This window comes from Armigeres subalbatus, chromosome 3, assembly GCF_024139115.2.
Source record: "Armigeres subalbatus isolate Guangzhou_Male chromosome 3, GZ_Asu_2, whole genome shotgun sequence".
Taxonomy (NCBI): Eukaryota; Metazoa; Arthropoda; class Insecta; order Diptera; family Culicidae; genus Armigeres; species Armigeres subalbatus.
In genome coordinates this window covers 389004722-389024228 of record NC_085141.1, presented here as the reverse complement: position 1 = coordinate 389024228, position 19507 = coordinate 389004722, and the positions used below count along the sequence as shown (strand labels likewise).

The 19507-nt window shown below is 38.9% G+C and overlaps 1 protein-coding gene across 1 annotated transcript in view; it reads right to left on the bottom strand.

Annotated features, from left to right (window-relative positions):
* LOC134223878 (MOXD1 homolog 2-like) overlaps positions 1-19507 on the bottom strand; it is a 634833-nt gene that overhangs the window by 345696 nt on the left and 269630 nt on the right. Inside the window, exon 2 of the mRNA XM_062703101.1 lies at positions 17894-18667. Within this exon, the coding sequence (XP_062559085.1) occupies positions 17894-18196 (303 nt within the window). The 5' untranslated portion in view covers positions 18197-18667. The remainder of the gene's footprint in view (positions 1-17893; positions 18668-19507) is intronic.

Genomic DNA, 19507 nt, shown 5'->3' with positions numbered 1-19507 from the left:
CAGTTCTTCAATTGTCATGATATCGATGATGGACGGAAATATCGGAAAAAGACATAAATCACGGTTGACGTTGGGAAGTCGTCATCGATAATTTTCGGCCGGGTGTTCAACCATGGCTGAACGGGTATCCAGGAATCCAATGGTTTTAACACGCTGTTTCGGAGTTGAATCGCTGCAGAAAAGATTTCCGAGCAATGAACTGATTAGAAGGTCATTAAAGCGAAGCTATATTCAGATGGTATTTAAACAGAAAACAGAATACTATGAGAGTGATAGTTTTCTTGTTTCTGCCTGGTCGGTTGAGTATTTTCCCCCCTACTGACCTTGTTGAGATTATGGCTTCGTAGAAGAGGATTTTTAGCCGGGGTTGGGGAGTTTGCGTTTGCTCGTGTTTTATATTGAATAGAAAACGATCGTGCGATTAGGCGTACGTGTTTTTCTTATCATAGGTAGGACAAATATGAGAAAGGCCGAATTCTACCGTTTTTACTAAAATCCCGAACATGACTTATATTCCGAATACTCGCTTTTAAATAGCCATTTCAACTTTATTCGAAAACCTTAGGATCGTAGGGTTTTTGGTGAGAATACAAGCAAATTTTTGTATTTTCTAATATGAAAATTAATATGAATAAGAGAAAGTTTTCTTAACATTTTTCATAAAAGTAATCATGGCTCGGGAATGAACAAAAATTACAAACAAAATTCCAGGGATCTCTTCTCAATAACATTGTTTAGACAATTTTTCGCACATCTGGGCATTGTTTTTTTTTGCTTTTATGCTTTGCCCTTACGGGGGAATGCTGTGAATACTATTTTCAGTAATAGCTATTATTCCCAAAACACTTAGAACCTTTTCTTGAATTTTTTTTTTCTAAAACATTTTTTCATACGATTTTGAGTTATACATTTTTCAAAGTTTATGACGCATCAAGTTTTTTTTTACTATTTTTGTTTTCTTTCATATATCCGTAAGCCTTGCTTTAGGGCTGGTAGCGACCAATTCCGAAGTGGATGTTGGGAGGGAAAAACGACTTCTATTTTCTCATGTTCTTACAGCAAAATTACTTTGGGGATCCCTTACATATTTAATGTATCGCCTTTTAATTCGATTGCAGTACAATCATAGATGCAAATATCATTATTTCGATTTGAAAATAAATATTTTTATTTTACCAAAATATCACCCACTGAGGATCATAACTTCCTTAATAACTCAACAGTTACAACCGTGATTGTTGCGTCTGGTGCAAGATACAATCATTCTTTATCATATCAAACCATTAAATCTTCGGCAAACTACCGCAATTCGCTACAATGATATAAAGAACACATCGACGAAGAGCAATGGATTAATGCAGTGACGCCCTTATGATTCAAAGCACGAGTTTTGTGATAAAACATTTTTCTGTTATAACAAAACTGATAAGCATGTTTGTTTTAGGTATGCACCAAATAATAAACCTTTAATCATCTATTGGTTTCCCTGAAGCACCAGGAAGAATATCTAAAATTGAAAAGATTAATCTGAACAATAGTGCAATTGGTAAGGGAGACTGGGCAGACTTGATCTACTTTTCTCATTTTCGATGTATCTTAGCGTTTGCAATTTTCAAAATACGGGAGACTTTATTCCCTTAATATAATATCTATATCCTTTCCCGTCAAAAATTGCATCTCGTTTTATTGTCTCAATCGATTCTTTAGCTTATTTAAGGTCAACTTTCTCTATCTTTCAACTCTCTCTCAAGCGTCTAACTATTTTAAAAATCGAAAACAAAAGTTGAAAAATGCTGTACGAGTGAACCATTCTGAAAAATTCATTCGTTCAAAATCAGGCGGATGTTAGCCCAATCTTGAAAAACTACACTTTTTAATATTTTGTTTTGAATTCTAAGAATACTTATAGGAGTCAAAAAATATAATAATAATAAAAAAATAATTCTTTGGGAAAGTTGACTTTAAATAAAATAAAGAATCGACCGAGCAAAAACAATTTTTTTTTAGGGTAAACGTGAATTAGCTACTGGTGAAATGCCAATGAGAGCAGCGAGCAAAATGGCTGGCGAAGTTTCAGAGCGATCATTTTTCCAATTTCCGTAATTTCCGCCACGAACAAAGCATCATCCGACTTATACATAAAGCTTCATTCAAAAATAGTTAATAGTTTCAAAATAGTTGAAAATAGTGACTTTTTGCGAGAAAAAGTGACTTTAGTGACTTGAAGTCGAAAAACCCCGATTAATCCACCTAGCGGTGATGATGCCTTTCTCGTTCGTTCAAAATAGTTGATAAACATTTATAACTAAAATAACAATTGGTGAATAAGACTTATTTTTCACATTTATTTATACCAGATGAACCGGCCTAGGGTGGAAGATCTCGTAAATAAAGATAGATTGAATTGAAAATTCACATTTGTTATAATTGCTGCCGGATGAAATTTGTTGCAAGCAAATTGGATGAGGTTAAGTGCCCGGAAAATGTGATGAGGTTGTGCAATTGCACAAATCGAGTTTCAGGCATAGTATAAAAATTTGTATTTTGGCCATAACTTTTGAGCCCACAGTGAGTTCGGGCTGATTTTTAATGTGAAACAATGGGACAGGATTCGCCGTTTAAATAATCGGTTCAGGATAAGATTTCGAAAAATGAGTTAGATTTTTTTGCACACATGCACATACACATACTTCTTCTGAAAAAGTTCGTATCGTTTGCTTTGAATACGAAAAAAGCAAGAAAACGGTGGAGAGAAAAAACAAATGTTTCCTTAATTAAACTATTAAATCCAAGGGCCTCATACGCCTGTCACTGGCGTACAAAGCTCGTGTACTCTGCATCGAAGCTTAGAACCGGTGTTAGGGCGCAATCGTTAATGTGAACATTTTTATATTCGATTCGTTACTGTAAATAAATTCTTTTTCGAGTCCCTATAATCAAGCAGGTATCTCAAGCATCCCACATCGTTATATTGCTGCATGATAAAATATCGAAAACAAAAGCGTGCATAAAAATTGCCTCGCCATAACAAAAAGGTGGTAGAGAATTAACACTGTTGTTTATAGTTTAGAACCAAATCCAGATGTCGCACATGTTGGGGTAGAGATTCAGTGCTCCGCCTTCTCCCCCTGATTAAATCAAAAGATGTTTTAGTTACAAGATGTAGTTTGTCGCTGTCGTCGCTGTCCGGAACATCTTTTGCCGGCGATGATAGGGGAGCTAAATGTCAAAGAAGGAAAATCCATACGATTTGACAGCTTGATACCCAACATATTCCGGACAGCAGAACAAAGGGAACCGAAGCGATAATCTTTATCTAGTAACTAAAATATCTTTTATTAAATCGAAAACAAAAACCGAAAACGTGTACATGTGTGAACCGGTCTGCAAAAATTCACTCGATGTTCGTTCAAAATCGGGTCAATCTTAAAAAAACAGCACTTTTTCGATTTTTGTTTTGAATTTAAAAAATATTTAGTGGCGTAAAAAAATATAGGTTAATTGGGAATGTTGACCTTAAATAAGCCAAAGAATCTATTAAGGGAATGAACATTTTTTACGAGAAAGGTAAATTTTTGCTGATGAGCAGTTCCATTTTTGTTATTATCATTCAAACACTTTTCAACAAGATTTATAAATTTGATCCGACTTAAAAAAATCTGAAGAGAATTCTACTGGGGTTGCTTTTCTTTATATGGAAAGCATTTCGCAGTAATTGGTATGAATGTATGGTTAAAATATTTTAATTTCTAAACTGATCCAACATTATTTATCAGATCACTCCTTACAGGTAAACGATTCAAGCACAAAATCTGATAGATAACGCGTGACAGAGCTAGTGTTACCAAAATCAGCATTCTTGAGCTTATATTGTGCAATACTTTATATCGTAAATGATAACATATATCGGAAAATCGAAAATCGTTGCTTACCTTCGTGTAATTTGTTATGGATTATAGCAAGGCTGTTTTCGATCATTTAGTAATATAGTTTCGATAATTTAGTAGTTTGTCAATAACTCATTCCAGAGGTTAAATTTCAAAAGTGATATGTGGAGGACTTCTAGAGCGAAGGTTTTTACAACTCTGCCTAATTGTTGTTTCTATTGCACTAATAACAGAGTTATAGCGCTAGTTGCAGTAACTTATTATACAGACTGATCGAAATTTTGTTATCATTTAGTATTAGTAACTAGTGCTTTAACTCTGTTATTAGTTGAATTAAAACAACAAACTATTAGGCAGAGCTGTAGAAAAATAGTCGCACTAGAACTCTGCTGTAACACATTTTGACATTTAACCTCTGGAATGAGTCATTGTAGTTTGTGAATGATCGAACTAAGACTATTAAATTATCTAAAACATACTTGGATTATAGAAAAGTTTGAATACTTTTTCTACTGACTTCCAAAAATAGAAAATTTTCTCCGAAGCCTACCAAAACTCATTTTCTCCTGCATAATCCGATTGCTTTTTATTTGAATTCTTCTAACAGACATGCTGTCACTATGAACGCGGTTCCATTTATTTGGTCTGGCGAAGTCCAAGATTTAGGACTTATGTATAGCATGAATGAATTAACTATCAAAAACCACACAGAAGGTATGCAAGCAAAAAGGTACAAAAATAGTAAGTGAATATTCATAGAAAATCAAAATCTTAAAATATTTTTTTGATTTACAAACTAATTGTTAGGCCAGCCATGTTTTACATATACTGTGTCAATATGGGTTATTTGCTGCAACGCCAGGAAGAATGCATTTACAGAGGATTCAAAATAAAATGTTGAAATTGATTATGAAGTTGCTTCCCTGCGCACCAAAACAATAAGAATATTACATGTGACTTATTTGAATGAAATGACACAAAAGCACCTGACGTAAACTCAATCGTACCGTTTTGACTCAAATCCCGAACATGACTTATATTCCGATATAACTAAACTTTTTATCGGTTCAGTTCAGATTATATGCCACCGAACCAAAGCACAGCCCCCGGTGCGTTACTGCACGTATGCACAAGCAGCCTATGTCTTGATGTAGTAAAATAGTTATTTATTGCAAATCGCGTAGCCTCTTGTTCTTCGAACACTAATATTCCAAGAAACAAAAATAGTTCAGTGGTTACGTGATAGGCTCTCATTCAGAGGTTATATGTTCGATCCTCGTGTAAGTCATCTTTTTTTTTTCAAAACTCATATTTTCTAGGTGTGTGGTATAATACGCATTGCAAGAAAAATTTTGAATACTAGAAAATTCAAGCGCCTTTAAAAAAAATTGTATTTAATATTTTCCATGCTAATAATCAATGGAACGTAATGCTGTGTATTGTTTATATTTATATTCATGACATTTCTATAATTGAATCCATCTAATTATTTGGAATATTTGAAAGAATTCAGGTCTGAACTTTAGATTATGGAGGTAGGAAATGAAACATAAATACATAAGTTGAGAATCGATATGTACTCAACAGTTTTCTTTAATGATTGTTAGCAGAAACAATATAGCTTTTGATTTATCTTGGTAGTAATCAAACTTGCCCACCGAGTTTCAGTAGACAGTAAACATAAGTAGGAAATTATATTCTATTGCTTCAATGCACAAAAGAAAATATGCTTTACTGAATAGAAAAGACATAATTATTCAATAAAATTAGAAGCTTGCGAGTTTATGGTGCAGCAGACGCTATATCCAAGGAATTGAGACCGGGGATTTCCCTCTGCGCGTTATTTCCGCGGAGCTATCCAAAATTTTCTTTTTTTTTCCGTAATACATACTCATGAACCAGTTTCCCCAAATCTCATTTGCTCGGATCAACATTCAACCCATCTGAGCTAAAAATAGAACATTGCCGCCCGCAATGCGATGTGTGTTGGTGATGCTTCCTTCGGCAATATTCATCCGACGGCAAGAGACTGAAGCGAATGCGCATGCGTCCCGCGTCTTCCCGCACACCAGCTGCGCTCCCATATGCTGATTGAACGCCACAAAGAATGATGCATGCATATGCGTATAAATAGAACAGAAGCACGGCTTGCCGCTGATGCTACGATGGTTAAGCCGACCGATCCACAGTGGCGGAAACCCAGCCAAACCCAAAACAAATCGTTCTTTCGTGAAGCTGATATTATTTTAATTTTGCACATTTAGTCAATGATAATTCCTCAATTTGTTAATTTTAGTTGGTAAATTTAATTTTTGGTGACTTGGTTCAAGTTGATGGTGTAACATATATGTATGGGAAAATTAAATTTGACTAAATTTTGTATCGGGAAAGATTCGGAAAGAACTGATATGATGCATTGAAATATATATTTTGTCACTTAACAGTGGTTAGTTTGGCGAATTGCGCCTTGCTGCACCCAAGCGGAAAATTTACTGTTTCAAGGTTAGAATTAAGACGCTGCTGTGATCCTAAGTCTTCGGCTTCCGGAAGTCTTTGGATAGCATAGCATATGTCGGATAACTATTTAAATTTTAAAATGAATTCAGCGTTACAAAATTACTGTTTGGTTAAATATTAAGCGCAATCGTAGGTTAAGTCTGGCATTTGTATGGGGACCACCACTGCGCTACGGCACATTGCCATTCCTTCTTTTAGGCGCATTCGAACGGGAAAGCGTTGAACGTGTTAAACAAAGCACGATGCTTTTTGAAATTGCTATATATGACGACTGAGGAGTATTTCCAGGCTGTTATATAGGGTATTTGTGCTTTTCTTAGCGCTTGATAACAATAAGACATGAGAAAAGTTATGTCTAACGTTTAGCAGAGAAGAAGATTTTTAATTATTGAACGGATATCCTATCGTAAAAAGGTCACTCCAAATTACTATTTAGTAATTTGCATAGGGCACCCGTAACCTGAGCGGTTCTTATTGATACTTCCCATTATTATACACATATGTGTTTACTAGTTTGGATGTAATTATGCAATTATACCAATATAATTTTGCATTAACATCCTCCAATCAATAGTGAATCTACTTTTATCTCAATTAAAGTAACAGCGTATCCAAGCGATTTCAATAGTTTATCTATTAAAGCATCATTACTGGGCGCGAGTGTTTTGATCATCCTCGCAGCGCTGTCATTTTAGTTTAGTCACTCTTTTGCGCACTGGTCACTATTTTGGGTTATCATTTTGGTGGCTGCATTCCGTACAGGTGACATTTAATATTTCATCAAATAGCAGCGGTGTTATCGCGCTACCAAATTTGATCACTTGTCCGCTGCGCTACTGTTTTAGCAGCGCGTTTTGTAGCGACCGGAAAAGTGTCAAGTAATGATACTGCGCTGCCAAACGGCTTATACTCACCACCGGCAATCTTGCTCTAAAGTAATGTATTGAAACTGTATATTTTAATAACCAACGGTAAAAGCTAATATTTTCCTTTCTCAATCCATTGATACATCCAGTATAGGAATCGGTACCCTAGCAGGATAAACTCTGATGCTTATAGAGGTAATGAATATATGCCCAATTCGATGATTTATATTTGTATGTATCTTGTATTGATGGTGCTGTGGTGTAGTAGCCGCTTCCCGATCAAGAGATCACAAGTTCGAGTCCAGTTTGGAGCATTTTGCTTTTTTTTTTTGCACGTAAAAACAGTTTTTTGGCCATAACTCCGAAACGCAAAGTTCAATCGATCTAATTTTGGGACTGCATTCCGCGTCGAATGCAACTTGTTGCGAGCAAATCGGATAATGATAAATGCCCAAAAACGTGTCTCATATTGTACACATACACACACACACACATACATACACACATACAGACATCACCTCAATTCGTCGAGCTGAGTCGATTGGTATATAACACTATGGGTCTCCGAGCCTTCTATAAAAAGTTCGGTTTGGGAGCAGTTCTATAGCCTTTCCATATACTTAGTATACGAGAAAGGCAAAAAGATACTTTTTAGTGACTTGCCCGAAAAAAGTGACCAAGTCACTAAAAAGTGACCCGCTACCAGGCCTGTGCTTATGCACATCGGAAAAGATTCTGTTCTAGAATTTTTATTATAGGTATTTCAATATTTTTACAAGCGTTCGGCAGTGGTAACAGATACCACAAGTTTATCCAAATGTTTAATGGTTTCAAGTAACGATTATTAACTATGTACGAGGACTCTACCTCCGATGTAGACGGTATGTTTGATGGCTTGATAGCAATCCTGGGGGACTGAGGTGCATACCGATGTGCTTTAGTAAAGGTGTGAGCCAAAGTCCTCCAAGTCTGTATTAGTCGAAAAAAATAATGTTAATATTTCCACCCACAGCAACGGGTGAGCGGGAGTAGTGAAATGTCACGTCTGTTGTAAAAACAATGTACTGAGTATGCCAGACGTGACGTCACATTCAGTCGCCATCAGCCACCTTAGGCAACTCAGCTGAGAGTTTCTCTCAAAAGAGCGAATGCTCGTTGAACAAAGGTATTTTTTTTTTGGTTCAGCTGATAGAGGACAAAAGCTCATTTGAATTGAAATCATTTGAAATTTGAATTTGAAACCACAAGATCCTAAACCTTTAAATCAGTGTTGTGTGCAAAAGGACAAAGGATTGCTTAATATTGTGTGCTACGCTTGTATAGATTAGACTTCATCAGAATGATGGATTGGCCGAGGGAGGAAGTCTAGTATGGTGAGATAAATCCAATTACCTTAAGGATACCTATTTTCTAATACTAATATAGCTAGGTCTTTCTCAGCCTTTATTCCAAATAGTAGTTCGGAATAGACACAAAAACGTTGCTAGTAAGGACTAACACTTTATTGCATACATCTAAAAAGTTTGTATGCAACGTCATGCTTCACGTGACCCCTACATTTTCCTCAACGTGTATCGTTAATTATAAATGAAAAAGTATTCTCCATTTTCAATGAAAACATGGGTCTACATGTCTACATGGAGACAAGAAGAAGGTGCATCAAACATCAACTCAACTTGTTGTACTACAGGAAGTTGTAAAGCATACTAATAAGGCATGTTAATTTGTGCTTGAATTAATTTTTCAATCACTTGTTTTAACAATTTTTGATATTTGTTATAGCATGAAACGGTATGTGGATGTTGCTTAATTACAAGTCCGATTAAAAACGCAATATTCAACTGAAATCGTATGAAATGTTTTTTTTTGTTTATTTGATATCTAAAAACCTCTTACAACTAGATACCCATTCATTTTTTCGATCTGCATTTCTACAGTTCGTCAAAATCACACAACCACAGCAAGATTTGATAAAGAAAATAGATTAATTATTTTATTAAATATCAATTCACTTTACGCGATAATGTTAAAAAAAAATCAATTTACTTGCAAAATCCTCAAACTCTTGCGAGTTTGTCATTCACTGAATTTTTCAGGAGCAACATTGTGATCACCGGGCGAGTTTGATGCTATTCCGCGTTGTAGTCTTTAGGAATGCGTGTTTCAGACTCCGCTGTGGGGCCAACTTCGGTGTCTCGTGCTTAATTCGAAATCGATTCAAGCGAAAGACGCTGAGGACGACTTTGCCGTTGCTGTCGGGATTCGTATCTGTGGGGATTGCAGTACGGTGGAGTTTGATGGAGTGGTACTGGCCTCGTCTTATGACAGGTGAAGACATATTTAAGACTAATAGTCTGTTGCTTGTTTTTGTTCCAATACAATTTTAATTAATTACAAATTTTAAATTAATTACAAATGCATAAATGAAATCCATCAAGGGTAGAAATAGCTAAAAAAAATAAATGAAAACATATTCATAACCCACACACAAAACATGTAAACGACATGCTAAATAAACAAAAAAAAGTAAATTGTCAAAATATGTTTGACTGTCCATTCACATTTAACCTCAAGTTGAGATGCAATGAAGTTTGCTGATTGACATTGGCTTTCCGACAATGTTTAACAACCGTAATTTTCTCCTTATTTTCAATTTAATGCCCAATCTTTCTCTACTTTCCTTGCGTTGAAGAAATTAAAGTTGCGGGCGCTTGAATCAGAACTCAAATACACAATCGCTCACTTTGAGCGATTGATTGTTTATCCTCGCGAAGGATAAACAATTAAACAAGGTCCTTGGCCTTTCTCCACCTTTCTCAGGGATTTGAACATGCAGCTTTGAGAAAGGCCGAAACGTAGGAAACTAAACCAACGTGTCGTTTTGATTTTTTTTAGACTGTATCCTTTTAGTGGGTTTCATGAGCCTTAACTCAATTGGCTACAAAGCAAGACCATGTTAAGGGTGACTGGGTTCGATTCCCGGTGCAGGTCTAGGCAATTTTCCGTTTGGAAATTGTCTTGACTTCCCTGGACATAAAAGTATCATCGTGCTAGCCTCATGATATACGAATGCAGAAATGGTAATTTGGCTTAGAAACCTCGCATTTAATAACTGTGGAAGTGCTTATTGAACACTAAGCTGCGAAGAGGCAATGTCCCAGTGGGGGATGTAATGCCAATGAAGAAGAGTGCGTCGAACTGTTGGCTACAGTGTTGTGCTGAATCATTATCAGACGATAAAGATTGCAATTTTCAAACAGTAGGCGAGTTGTCACCGTCGACAACTTCTCAAATTTTGTACTCAAACGATAATAAACACAGAATTTTCATTCAAACATTAATCTCTACTAATATCAGCTTATTGTCAACAGTCCCGTTATATCTTCTATTTGGCGTTATGGTTTCATGGTAGTAAGGAAAAAGAGTTCAATATGTAACGGTAAATCCTTCAAATCAAGATACGAATTTTGAACGATTCTTAAACGCTGGCGAGTTTTTATCACTTGATAATTCAAAAATAAGATCGCGGGAAAGATTGATAATTCTCTATTTTTTGAAAATTTGATTTTTCCCATCTCTGGTTGTCCACTTGATGCTCAAACCAACACCCTTAACTCATTCGACAGATTTATGTGAGTTTCTCAACAACTGAACAGTTCAGTAGGTAATCATTTCCCAGATTTTTTTTTAGATTTTTGTCCTCCATTGTCCAACTGGAAAAATCTGAAATTGATTTAATTGTGTATATAAGTAAAGCTGTTTTTTTGAATAATATTTTTATAGATCTAAATTAAATTTATCGATCAGTATTGTAGCTTAAATAACCTAGATAATATGAACTACAAAATCATGGGTAGGACAATACTTTGACTGCTCCATCCAGGACGATTCATGCGTAGAAAGTTTGAGAAATTAATGAGAAAGTAAAGCCTTCAGTTAATGTTTGTTCATGTTTCACATTGAACGCAAAACGATCACGCGACCAAAGAAGAGTTTGGTTCTGCTTTGTGCGGTTGATGCGATACTTACAATAACAAATATACCTTCCTGCGATTTTTGTAGAGATGCAGAAGTGAAGATGGTCTCTAAATAGCAAAAACACCTACTAAAGTTTCTTCCTGAAGTAACGACGTTCCCGGCGCCGTTTTTTATCTTTGTATTTATTGAGTTACTGAAACTTGCGCAGTGAGAATTATTGACTAATCCCAGTCAGAAGTTCTGTTGATTTGATGTGTAATATCACAGATTCTGGTCAATCAAAGAGTAACAACCATAGCTATACTCAGTCAGACAAAGCTAAGCTAAGAGCCAAGGCATCTCGTATGTTTGTCAATATTCCGTAGCTGAATCGAGGAATGCCAAGCTTTGGACACCGGCACATCACATGTTCTAAGGAGTTTTGTGCCTCGCAGATTTCATAAATGGTTCGCATGGGTATATCACCGAAATGATTTATGAATATCAGAAGTGACCAGTGCGAAGGCGAGAGATACTTGCTGGTCCTTAAGACTGGGCATGTCGTTCCAGGGTGCCGTGAATCGTTTGACGTTCCGTAACTACGTGGTCCTGGAAGTTTTCCATTGGTTCTCCCAATCACGGCAGACGATCTTTAAGATCCAGGCTTTAACTTTATCCAGAGGAACCGTAGTCGTGGAATGCTTCCAGCAAGAGTGTCCACGGTGACGTACCTCAATGTGCCCCGGGATCTTGGCGATGGTTGTCTATTGTTGGTGGCAAGCTAGAATGGGCTGGGTATATGGGAGTGTTGGTGGTTGGCGATGCCACTGGCGGAATCATTTAGGACTTGGATCGGTTTGTCGGAAGAAATGATAGCGTCTAAAACTGTGGTTTACGCAAAGCAGACGCTGCATTGTTCAGGAATGCCATCCAACACCATTAGGTTGTTCCCAGTAACGTAACCCTTCTCTCGAAACGGAACCGTCCTCAACTTAGCAGCTCGGCGACCGATCTTCGTAGAACTTCCGTATTGTCCCCTCTTTTAAAGTGCCTTATAGTGGAGTGGTTTATGGTGGCAGTGGAGAGGCCATCGTGTACAGGTTCTGTTCCACTTGAAAAAATTTCTTTTGGCAAATTGCTACCTGCTTCGGCGCAGCAGTTATGGAGGGAAGAAGTCCGGAAGCTTTTCAGGGGCACTAGTTGAAGACTGGGAAGATTGTGCTGACAAGCTCCCGACATGCAACACAAGTCAGGTCCAGTCCGTACAGCAGTTTGCTGTCAATCAACGCTTGGCCGAAACGGTACCGAGTGGTCCTGTTATTTGTCCAACGCGGTCTTGATAAGGTTTCAACAAGGTTGAAAATGAAGGACAAAAAACAGTCTTCGGTCAATGGAAACTCCGTGGGCCTTGTCCTTGAGTTTCCGGTTTTGGATCGGCTGCACGTTAATATTGAATCCAAGGGCCAGAGATGTGGTGCCGTCTGTTGCACACATACCCGCGAACACTTTTTTCGGCCGATATGGTGAAGCCAACCGATGAAGCCCACCAATGAACTGCGCTACCCGCTGCATAGATTCAGATACTCGCCTAACTCCTCGTAAACGAAGATGTAGATGTTGCTGGCAACCAGAAACAGGGTTACCGGTGAACATAGATTTCTACGGGCCTTAGTTTCCTCTGAGTAGGTCTTGGAGGCGGAGTTACCGATTCGAAAGGACCAGCGGCAAAAAAAGTTTTGAACAAAAGCTAAAATGTTACTAGTGAAGGTGGTTACCCGCTACTCCAGCACTAGTGGGGTCCTAGTTTGGTTGAAAACCTTCGAAACATCCAGAGATTGACTTGGACTACGTTTCCTAATCCGGTTAAGTACGAACTGACCGCATACCCCAGACGAGATGTGTTGGCGGAAGTCCGTCAACTTCAAGCTTTTCACGTTGCCTACGAGTAATCAACCTCTCGACGACCTTTGACACACAGCAGATCAGCGAGATCGGCTGGTAATCAGCGGCGTCACGAGAGGAGGTACTTTTTTTAGAGACCGGAATGATCGGAAAGCTTAGTCGCCACTTGTCGTGAAAGGTTTGTCTGGCCCAGGTTTGATTAACCAGATCGTGGAATACTATTTTCGTGGTAGGCAGAAGGTTTTTCAGTACCGGATAGCCAATTTCATCCGGACCGGACATTGCATTCCGTTGTTTCTGGCAAGAGCGAAAGGAAGGTCGACGAACGAAAAGGGCTGGTTTATTGGAGAACCAAGCAGATCTAGTGATACTTAAAAGTTCTGGAGTGTCAGGGCCCTGGTGCCTGTCAGTCGTTGAAATTCGGCTGGTTTGCGACTACCAATGTGAGTTATTTAAAATATTTCCCGAGTGCATTGGTCACCTCCGACAGGTCGGAAATAGTTCGGTCTTGTGAATCGATGTGAATGGGGAAAGATCTAGGCTAGCCGCTTAGCGTATTGACTTCTCCCCATAATTCGGCGGGTAATTGATGCCAGAATGATGGAGTCAAGGAAGTCCTCGCACTGCTTCCTTTTAGACTTTTGGATGATCGTATGATATTCGTATTGTTTTTGCTTATAGTTCTCCAATGTACTCAAGTGTAATTACTTTATTTAGGCGTCCAGAAGGAAGCCTCCTGAGGGCTTGGAGGGCCTTCCTTCTGACTTTGGCGGCTCGACGATGACTTTCGAGAAATTAGAGAGCATTAGCGAGATACTTCTTTCTAACGCGCGTCGAATGTGGTTATCTAATGATTTCCTGTCAGCAGCATTATAACACCATCAAGGCCTCATAGTGACATCGAGGGGAGAGGCGTTCGCAATGACGATTATTGGGTAGTGGTTGCTTTTGTAGAAGTCAGGGGCTAGCTCCCATTTACCACGGCGACAAAAGATCGGCTAGCAGTGGTCATATCAATTGCGGTGGCCGATAGTCCATTGTTAAAGATTGGGGAACCGTCATTGAGGGAAACGAGATAGGCCTAAGTCTCGAATAGGGCGACGCCACGGGGATCAGACCTACAACCACCCCACGTCGGATGGTTGGCGTTTATGTCTCCAACAAGTAGAAGGGAACAAGGGACATCGCCGATGATACTACCCACCTTTTGCTTAAATCCTGAGATTTCTCTACTACAGGGGAGGTAAACATTCTCTATACTGATGGAAATGGTTCCTCGGAGTCAGACTGTTGGGACTTATGACCCTAGTTTGTGTCCCCGGGGTGCCCGAAAAACGGCCTACGGTACTTAACACTCTTAAAATTGGTTAATAGCAAAATTTGGAACTGACGTGACATATACAGGGTGAACAGGGTTGCTTGTCAGTAAAACAAATATTCATAAAATCAAAACAAAAGCTTGAAAATCAACAAACGTTTTATTTTTACAAAAGTATATACCTATTCTTTGTAAATTACATGTATAGTTCAAATCTTTCTCCTTTTTCTTTAATTACCATCCGCAAACGCTTTTTAAATGAATCGCAACTGGCACGCACGGTTTCTTGGGGCATTTCTTCCCAAATATCGGTCAAAAGCTGCTTAAATGTCTCCAGAGTGTGGCCCTTCGTGCTTCCGATTTTACTGAGCATGTATCCCCATGCATAGTAATCCAATGGATTGAGATCTGGTGATGAGGCGGGCCATTCTTTTGATGAAATGAAATGCGGTAATTTCTGGCGACACCACTCCTGTGTGGCTTTTGACTGATGAGAAGGGGCGGAGTCCTGTTGAAAGCAGTAGTTACCACCTGGGATCAACTTTGAAGTATGGAGCAACAAATGGTTCTTCAAAACATGTTCGATGTAGTAGTTGGTGTTGATTTTTACGCCAGATTCGATGAAAAGCAGTGGTAACTTGACATTTCTCGAAATTCCACCCCAAACCATCACTCTCGACACATTTTGAAACCGTTGAATAGCCAATTTGGCCTTGGGAACATCAGTAAGCTTTGCTCCATACACACGATCATTCTGTTGATTGTGAAAATCTTGCAACAAGAACATCTTCTCATCGGAAAACAGGATTTCACAATCAGCGTGCCACTAGAATAGGTTCCTTACTCCGTACCACTCTTGCCTGCTTCTGCTTGTCCTGCCACTGTTTCTTGTATGCTTTGAGTCCCAAGTCTTGGTCGACGAAGGTCCTGAATGTCGTTTGGTAAATATCAAGTTACCGGTCATCAATCGTCCTGATTGACTAGAATTGCGGTGAATCCGCTCCCTGACGCACTTAATCATTTTTTGGTCCGAACTGTTGGTAGAGGTCCATGTTTTTGGCTTATTTCATTCGTACCAGTCCTCTTGTATCTTTTAATGGTACGGAAGATGAATCTCTCGTTGACGCCGATGTGTTTGAGCTTTTTTAATATCTCACATGGTCTTGTATTTTTCAAGTACAAATCGATTATCAACTCGCGTTTTGCATCCATTGCTGTATCAAATCAAAAACGAACAATTTCCGAAAACAAACTACATCTGTCAAAATCTATATGAATACACTTTTGAATGGAAATAGTTAAATTTGATAAAATTAAGTGTACTAAGAAATACTTATGGTAGAAAATCACTGACAACCAACCTTGTTCACCCTGTACTAAGAGTCAATTCAATGAAAGATTTGACGACAGTGGTTGAGATTAGTGACATTTTAGTTAATAATATTTTGAAAACTTCAACAGCAATGTTGAAATCGATTTTTTTCAGTGCAGTATTAAGTTAAAAAAATTTTTAATGATTTTTCCGAAAATTCACTAAATGTACAATAGTTGTCATTTTTAAATCATCCATCTGGAAAATATATCAATAAAAATGATTTTTTTTAAATATCTAGACCTAATCAGAATTTTTTTTTCAAGCAATGTGGCTTTTATTGACAAAGTATACATGTTCAGGAATTTTTTATTGAAATTTGGGAGAGAGCTGCCAACTCGCTTGGCGCAATACGCTTTGGCGTGTACTAATTCGGCCAAAGGCACCCCACGGAACTTGGGACAAATAATTTTCTTCATTACCCCATTCGACACTACCTTTCCATCCCATACTTTGATAATTGCTCAAGGCATAGCTAAAGTTAATATCGTTTTTACTTAATCTATTAGAATCCGCCTGGTATCGACAAACGAACGTGGAAGCCATCAATTAGAAAAAGCAGCCTTCATTCTACAGAAATATAATGACATAACAACTTCAAGATTAATTATTATTACAACGATTACACCAGTTCCATCCCGTGAATAATTTTCATTGAAGCAATCACTACTTATTCGTTCGTTGGTCTTGAGCTCCCAGCGCCATCCACAATCGTTGTTACACAACCAAAGTCTTTAATTCAGCCATTGTCGTGACTACTTTACACTTCTTCAGCTAAAAACTTTGCACAATTATCAAACTATCTCATCTCCTCCGCCACCAGCGAAGCACAACGGAGGAAACTAATTTCCCCGATCGATTCACACCGGTTGGGGTGACGGCGGCCGGCGGCGGTGGTGCGGATTTCGGCAGCGAGCGAGTCCGCTGGCTGCTTCCAGACATTCTAGACGACCGACGCTGTGCCGTGCACTTTCTTTCGAATGGTCGCCTTCCGGCTATTGTCCTTGTGCGAGAGAACCGAGCGCAATATCTGCCGAAGTGAACAAAGGGAAGAACCAAAGACATTCAATTTCAAAATGGCTTGTGTTATTTGCTTGTTTTCCTTATCCACGACCACGACAAAATTACAGACAATTTTGCGTCGGATGAAAATTTGTTGCGACTCCGAGCAACCTTTTGCCACAGGAGAAATGCTTTGTTTCACTGCGGCCTCCCTCCACACTTTTCGAAGACGATTTTCACGTCTCCATCAGTCTTGGCTGTAGCGGTTTTTGTTGACGGTTTTTTTTTGCACAGTTGGCGCTTTACGCTTCCCGAGCGAAACTTGAAAGCCAGTTGAGAACATTTTCAGATGTTGTGAAATAGCTGATTTTGTTTATTCACTTATTGTTATGGCATTGAATACAGAATTTTTCTTTACTGTTTCTGCTTATTGCGATAGTAAAATTAATAATCATTTGACCTATCACATTCAGAAATAAAAAAGAAAATGTTCTGGAACTCAAAAATCAAATTTAAAAACAAATTTTGATTTTAAATTAGCATAGACATCAAAACATGTTCATCATTTTCTACCAGTATGATGTCAGACTCTGCTCGGGTGGCGCTTCACATGGGAAGACAAGGGCAGCAATTTCACTACAACTTCTTCTGGGCTAATTTTGGCAAGTTTGTTTCGGTGTTTTCTAATGGACAAATTATGCAAAGAAAAGCTTGCTGTAATATTTTTCTTTTCAGTTTTTCTCGTTTTGTGATTTCGCCAACCTCCAGCTTAAGGTTTTCCTCGAATTGTTTTTCTTTTTTATTTATGGAGGTGGGTAGGCTGGAAAGGACAAAGTTGAATCTATTTGGCTGTGTGTTCGATTCGAAATCATTTCGGATCCGATTCCGGATGGTTGGGTTTGCGTGTTTTATGTTTATAGCTATTTATGGCAGAAGAAAGGTTCTCCCCAGCAAAAAACCATATCCGCCCAAAGGCCCCAAAATAGTCACTCTATCCCTGTGTTTCGAAAATAAACTATCAAACGGGTCCGGCCCCTGCTGGGCCAGCAATAAACAGTCGATTATAAATTACCTGGAAATGAACTTGTCCTTGGTCGACCCAGCCGATGACGATGTCCGCTCCGTAGATAGTGCCGTCCTTGGAGAAGCCCAGCCCGATGTAGCCGTGCGTGCGGGCTTGGACCTCGAACGTTATGTCGTACCCCGATATGCTCCACAGCAACCGGTAGTCATCGTCCAGGAACACCGAATGATCCCAATGGGCCCCGAGGGTACTGTCTACCAGGCACACACTCACCACCACCAGGGAATAAATCACACTCGCCATTTGGCTGCCAACGAATCGACCCGGGCACCCGACCACTTCACAACCCATTTTCACCCTCCGAGATATGAACGAAACCCTCTTGACACGATTCGGAGTTTCTTCTTAGGATAGCTCGAATTTTTTTCACTTCTGTTTCACCACTCGTGGCAAAACAATAATAGCTTCTGCGATGGCACTCTTCAAGTCTCACGCTCCGGATGGCTATGCAGCTTCATCTCGGATTACATACTTGCGTCTGTCATCCAGCCGAAAGCACTCTCGAGGAAACACCTTCACACTGCCAGCGACAACGTTCCTAGGGCTTGCTCTCAGATCTCCGAGTTCTCGTCGCTGCTATTGTCGTCGTCCTTTGCCTTCCAACGAAAACCAAACAGTCACTATAGCCTTAAGGGATAACGGCAACGGTTACAGCAGTGGAGCCGCACGTGGATTCTGCGACAACGTGATGCAAGGAAACAATTTTCCGCTCGCTGAACACCTGTGCGCACGTGTAATTTGTGCTCCCACAGCGCTGCCTGCCTGCAAATGTAAACCAGAAAGAGAAAACGAATAAAATTTAATAACTTGGCTGGGGATTTTGTACCGGTATGGCTCACGAAAGTGGTTCGAGAAATGATGACTAAACTGCAAGTGACGGTTGTCTACTCTGTGGACTGTTTCGTCCTGGTTTTGATCTAATTCTGTCAATGTCGGGTTGTTAATAACGAGTGAGTGCTTGGAGTTAGTGTGCACCTGATGGCTGCAATTGAGTAATCGCCAGGAAGAAACAATGCAACGTGTTTGCTTGATGCAGTGTTCGAGTTTTCTGACTGCCGATGACCACAAAGTAAAATTCGGAGCAGGTCGCCTGCGGAACGAATATAAACCGCAAAATTGAACTTTAACAAGAGGGACAATTCTGATTCAATCGTGGTGAAGCTACTTGCTTCCGCAGATATTGTTTTCAGGAACTTTTTCCCTCCTATATTTATGTGTTTAAATTGGCCATGAATTGACTTGTGTGTATCTTCTGAAATAAATATTCGAACAATCGCAATGTAAAGTTCACAACATTTACCTCACCATATTTGTTGCAGAAAAAATGGCGCAACATTGTCTTTATCCTCTGCAGATAAGGACAAAGTCTTATCGCTATTCTCTTTTGTTGCTTGTTTTTGCATTTTGACGTTGGACAACGTCTTACCCACAGGTACTGGGTGTCAAATCAAAATCTAAAATTGGGGTCTGTCTTTATCTTTCGATGGATTTTCTAGATTTATATATCAATCGACTCCGAAACTCTCCAAAAATTTGTCAATTTCATTGAAACTTATTTACGATTAACTATTGAAAATTTTAACTCTTGTCCTACCCAGTAAA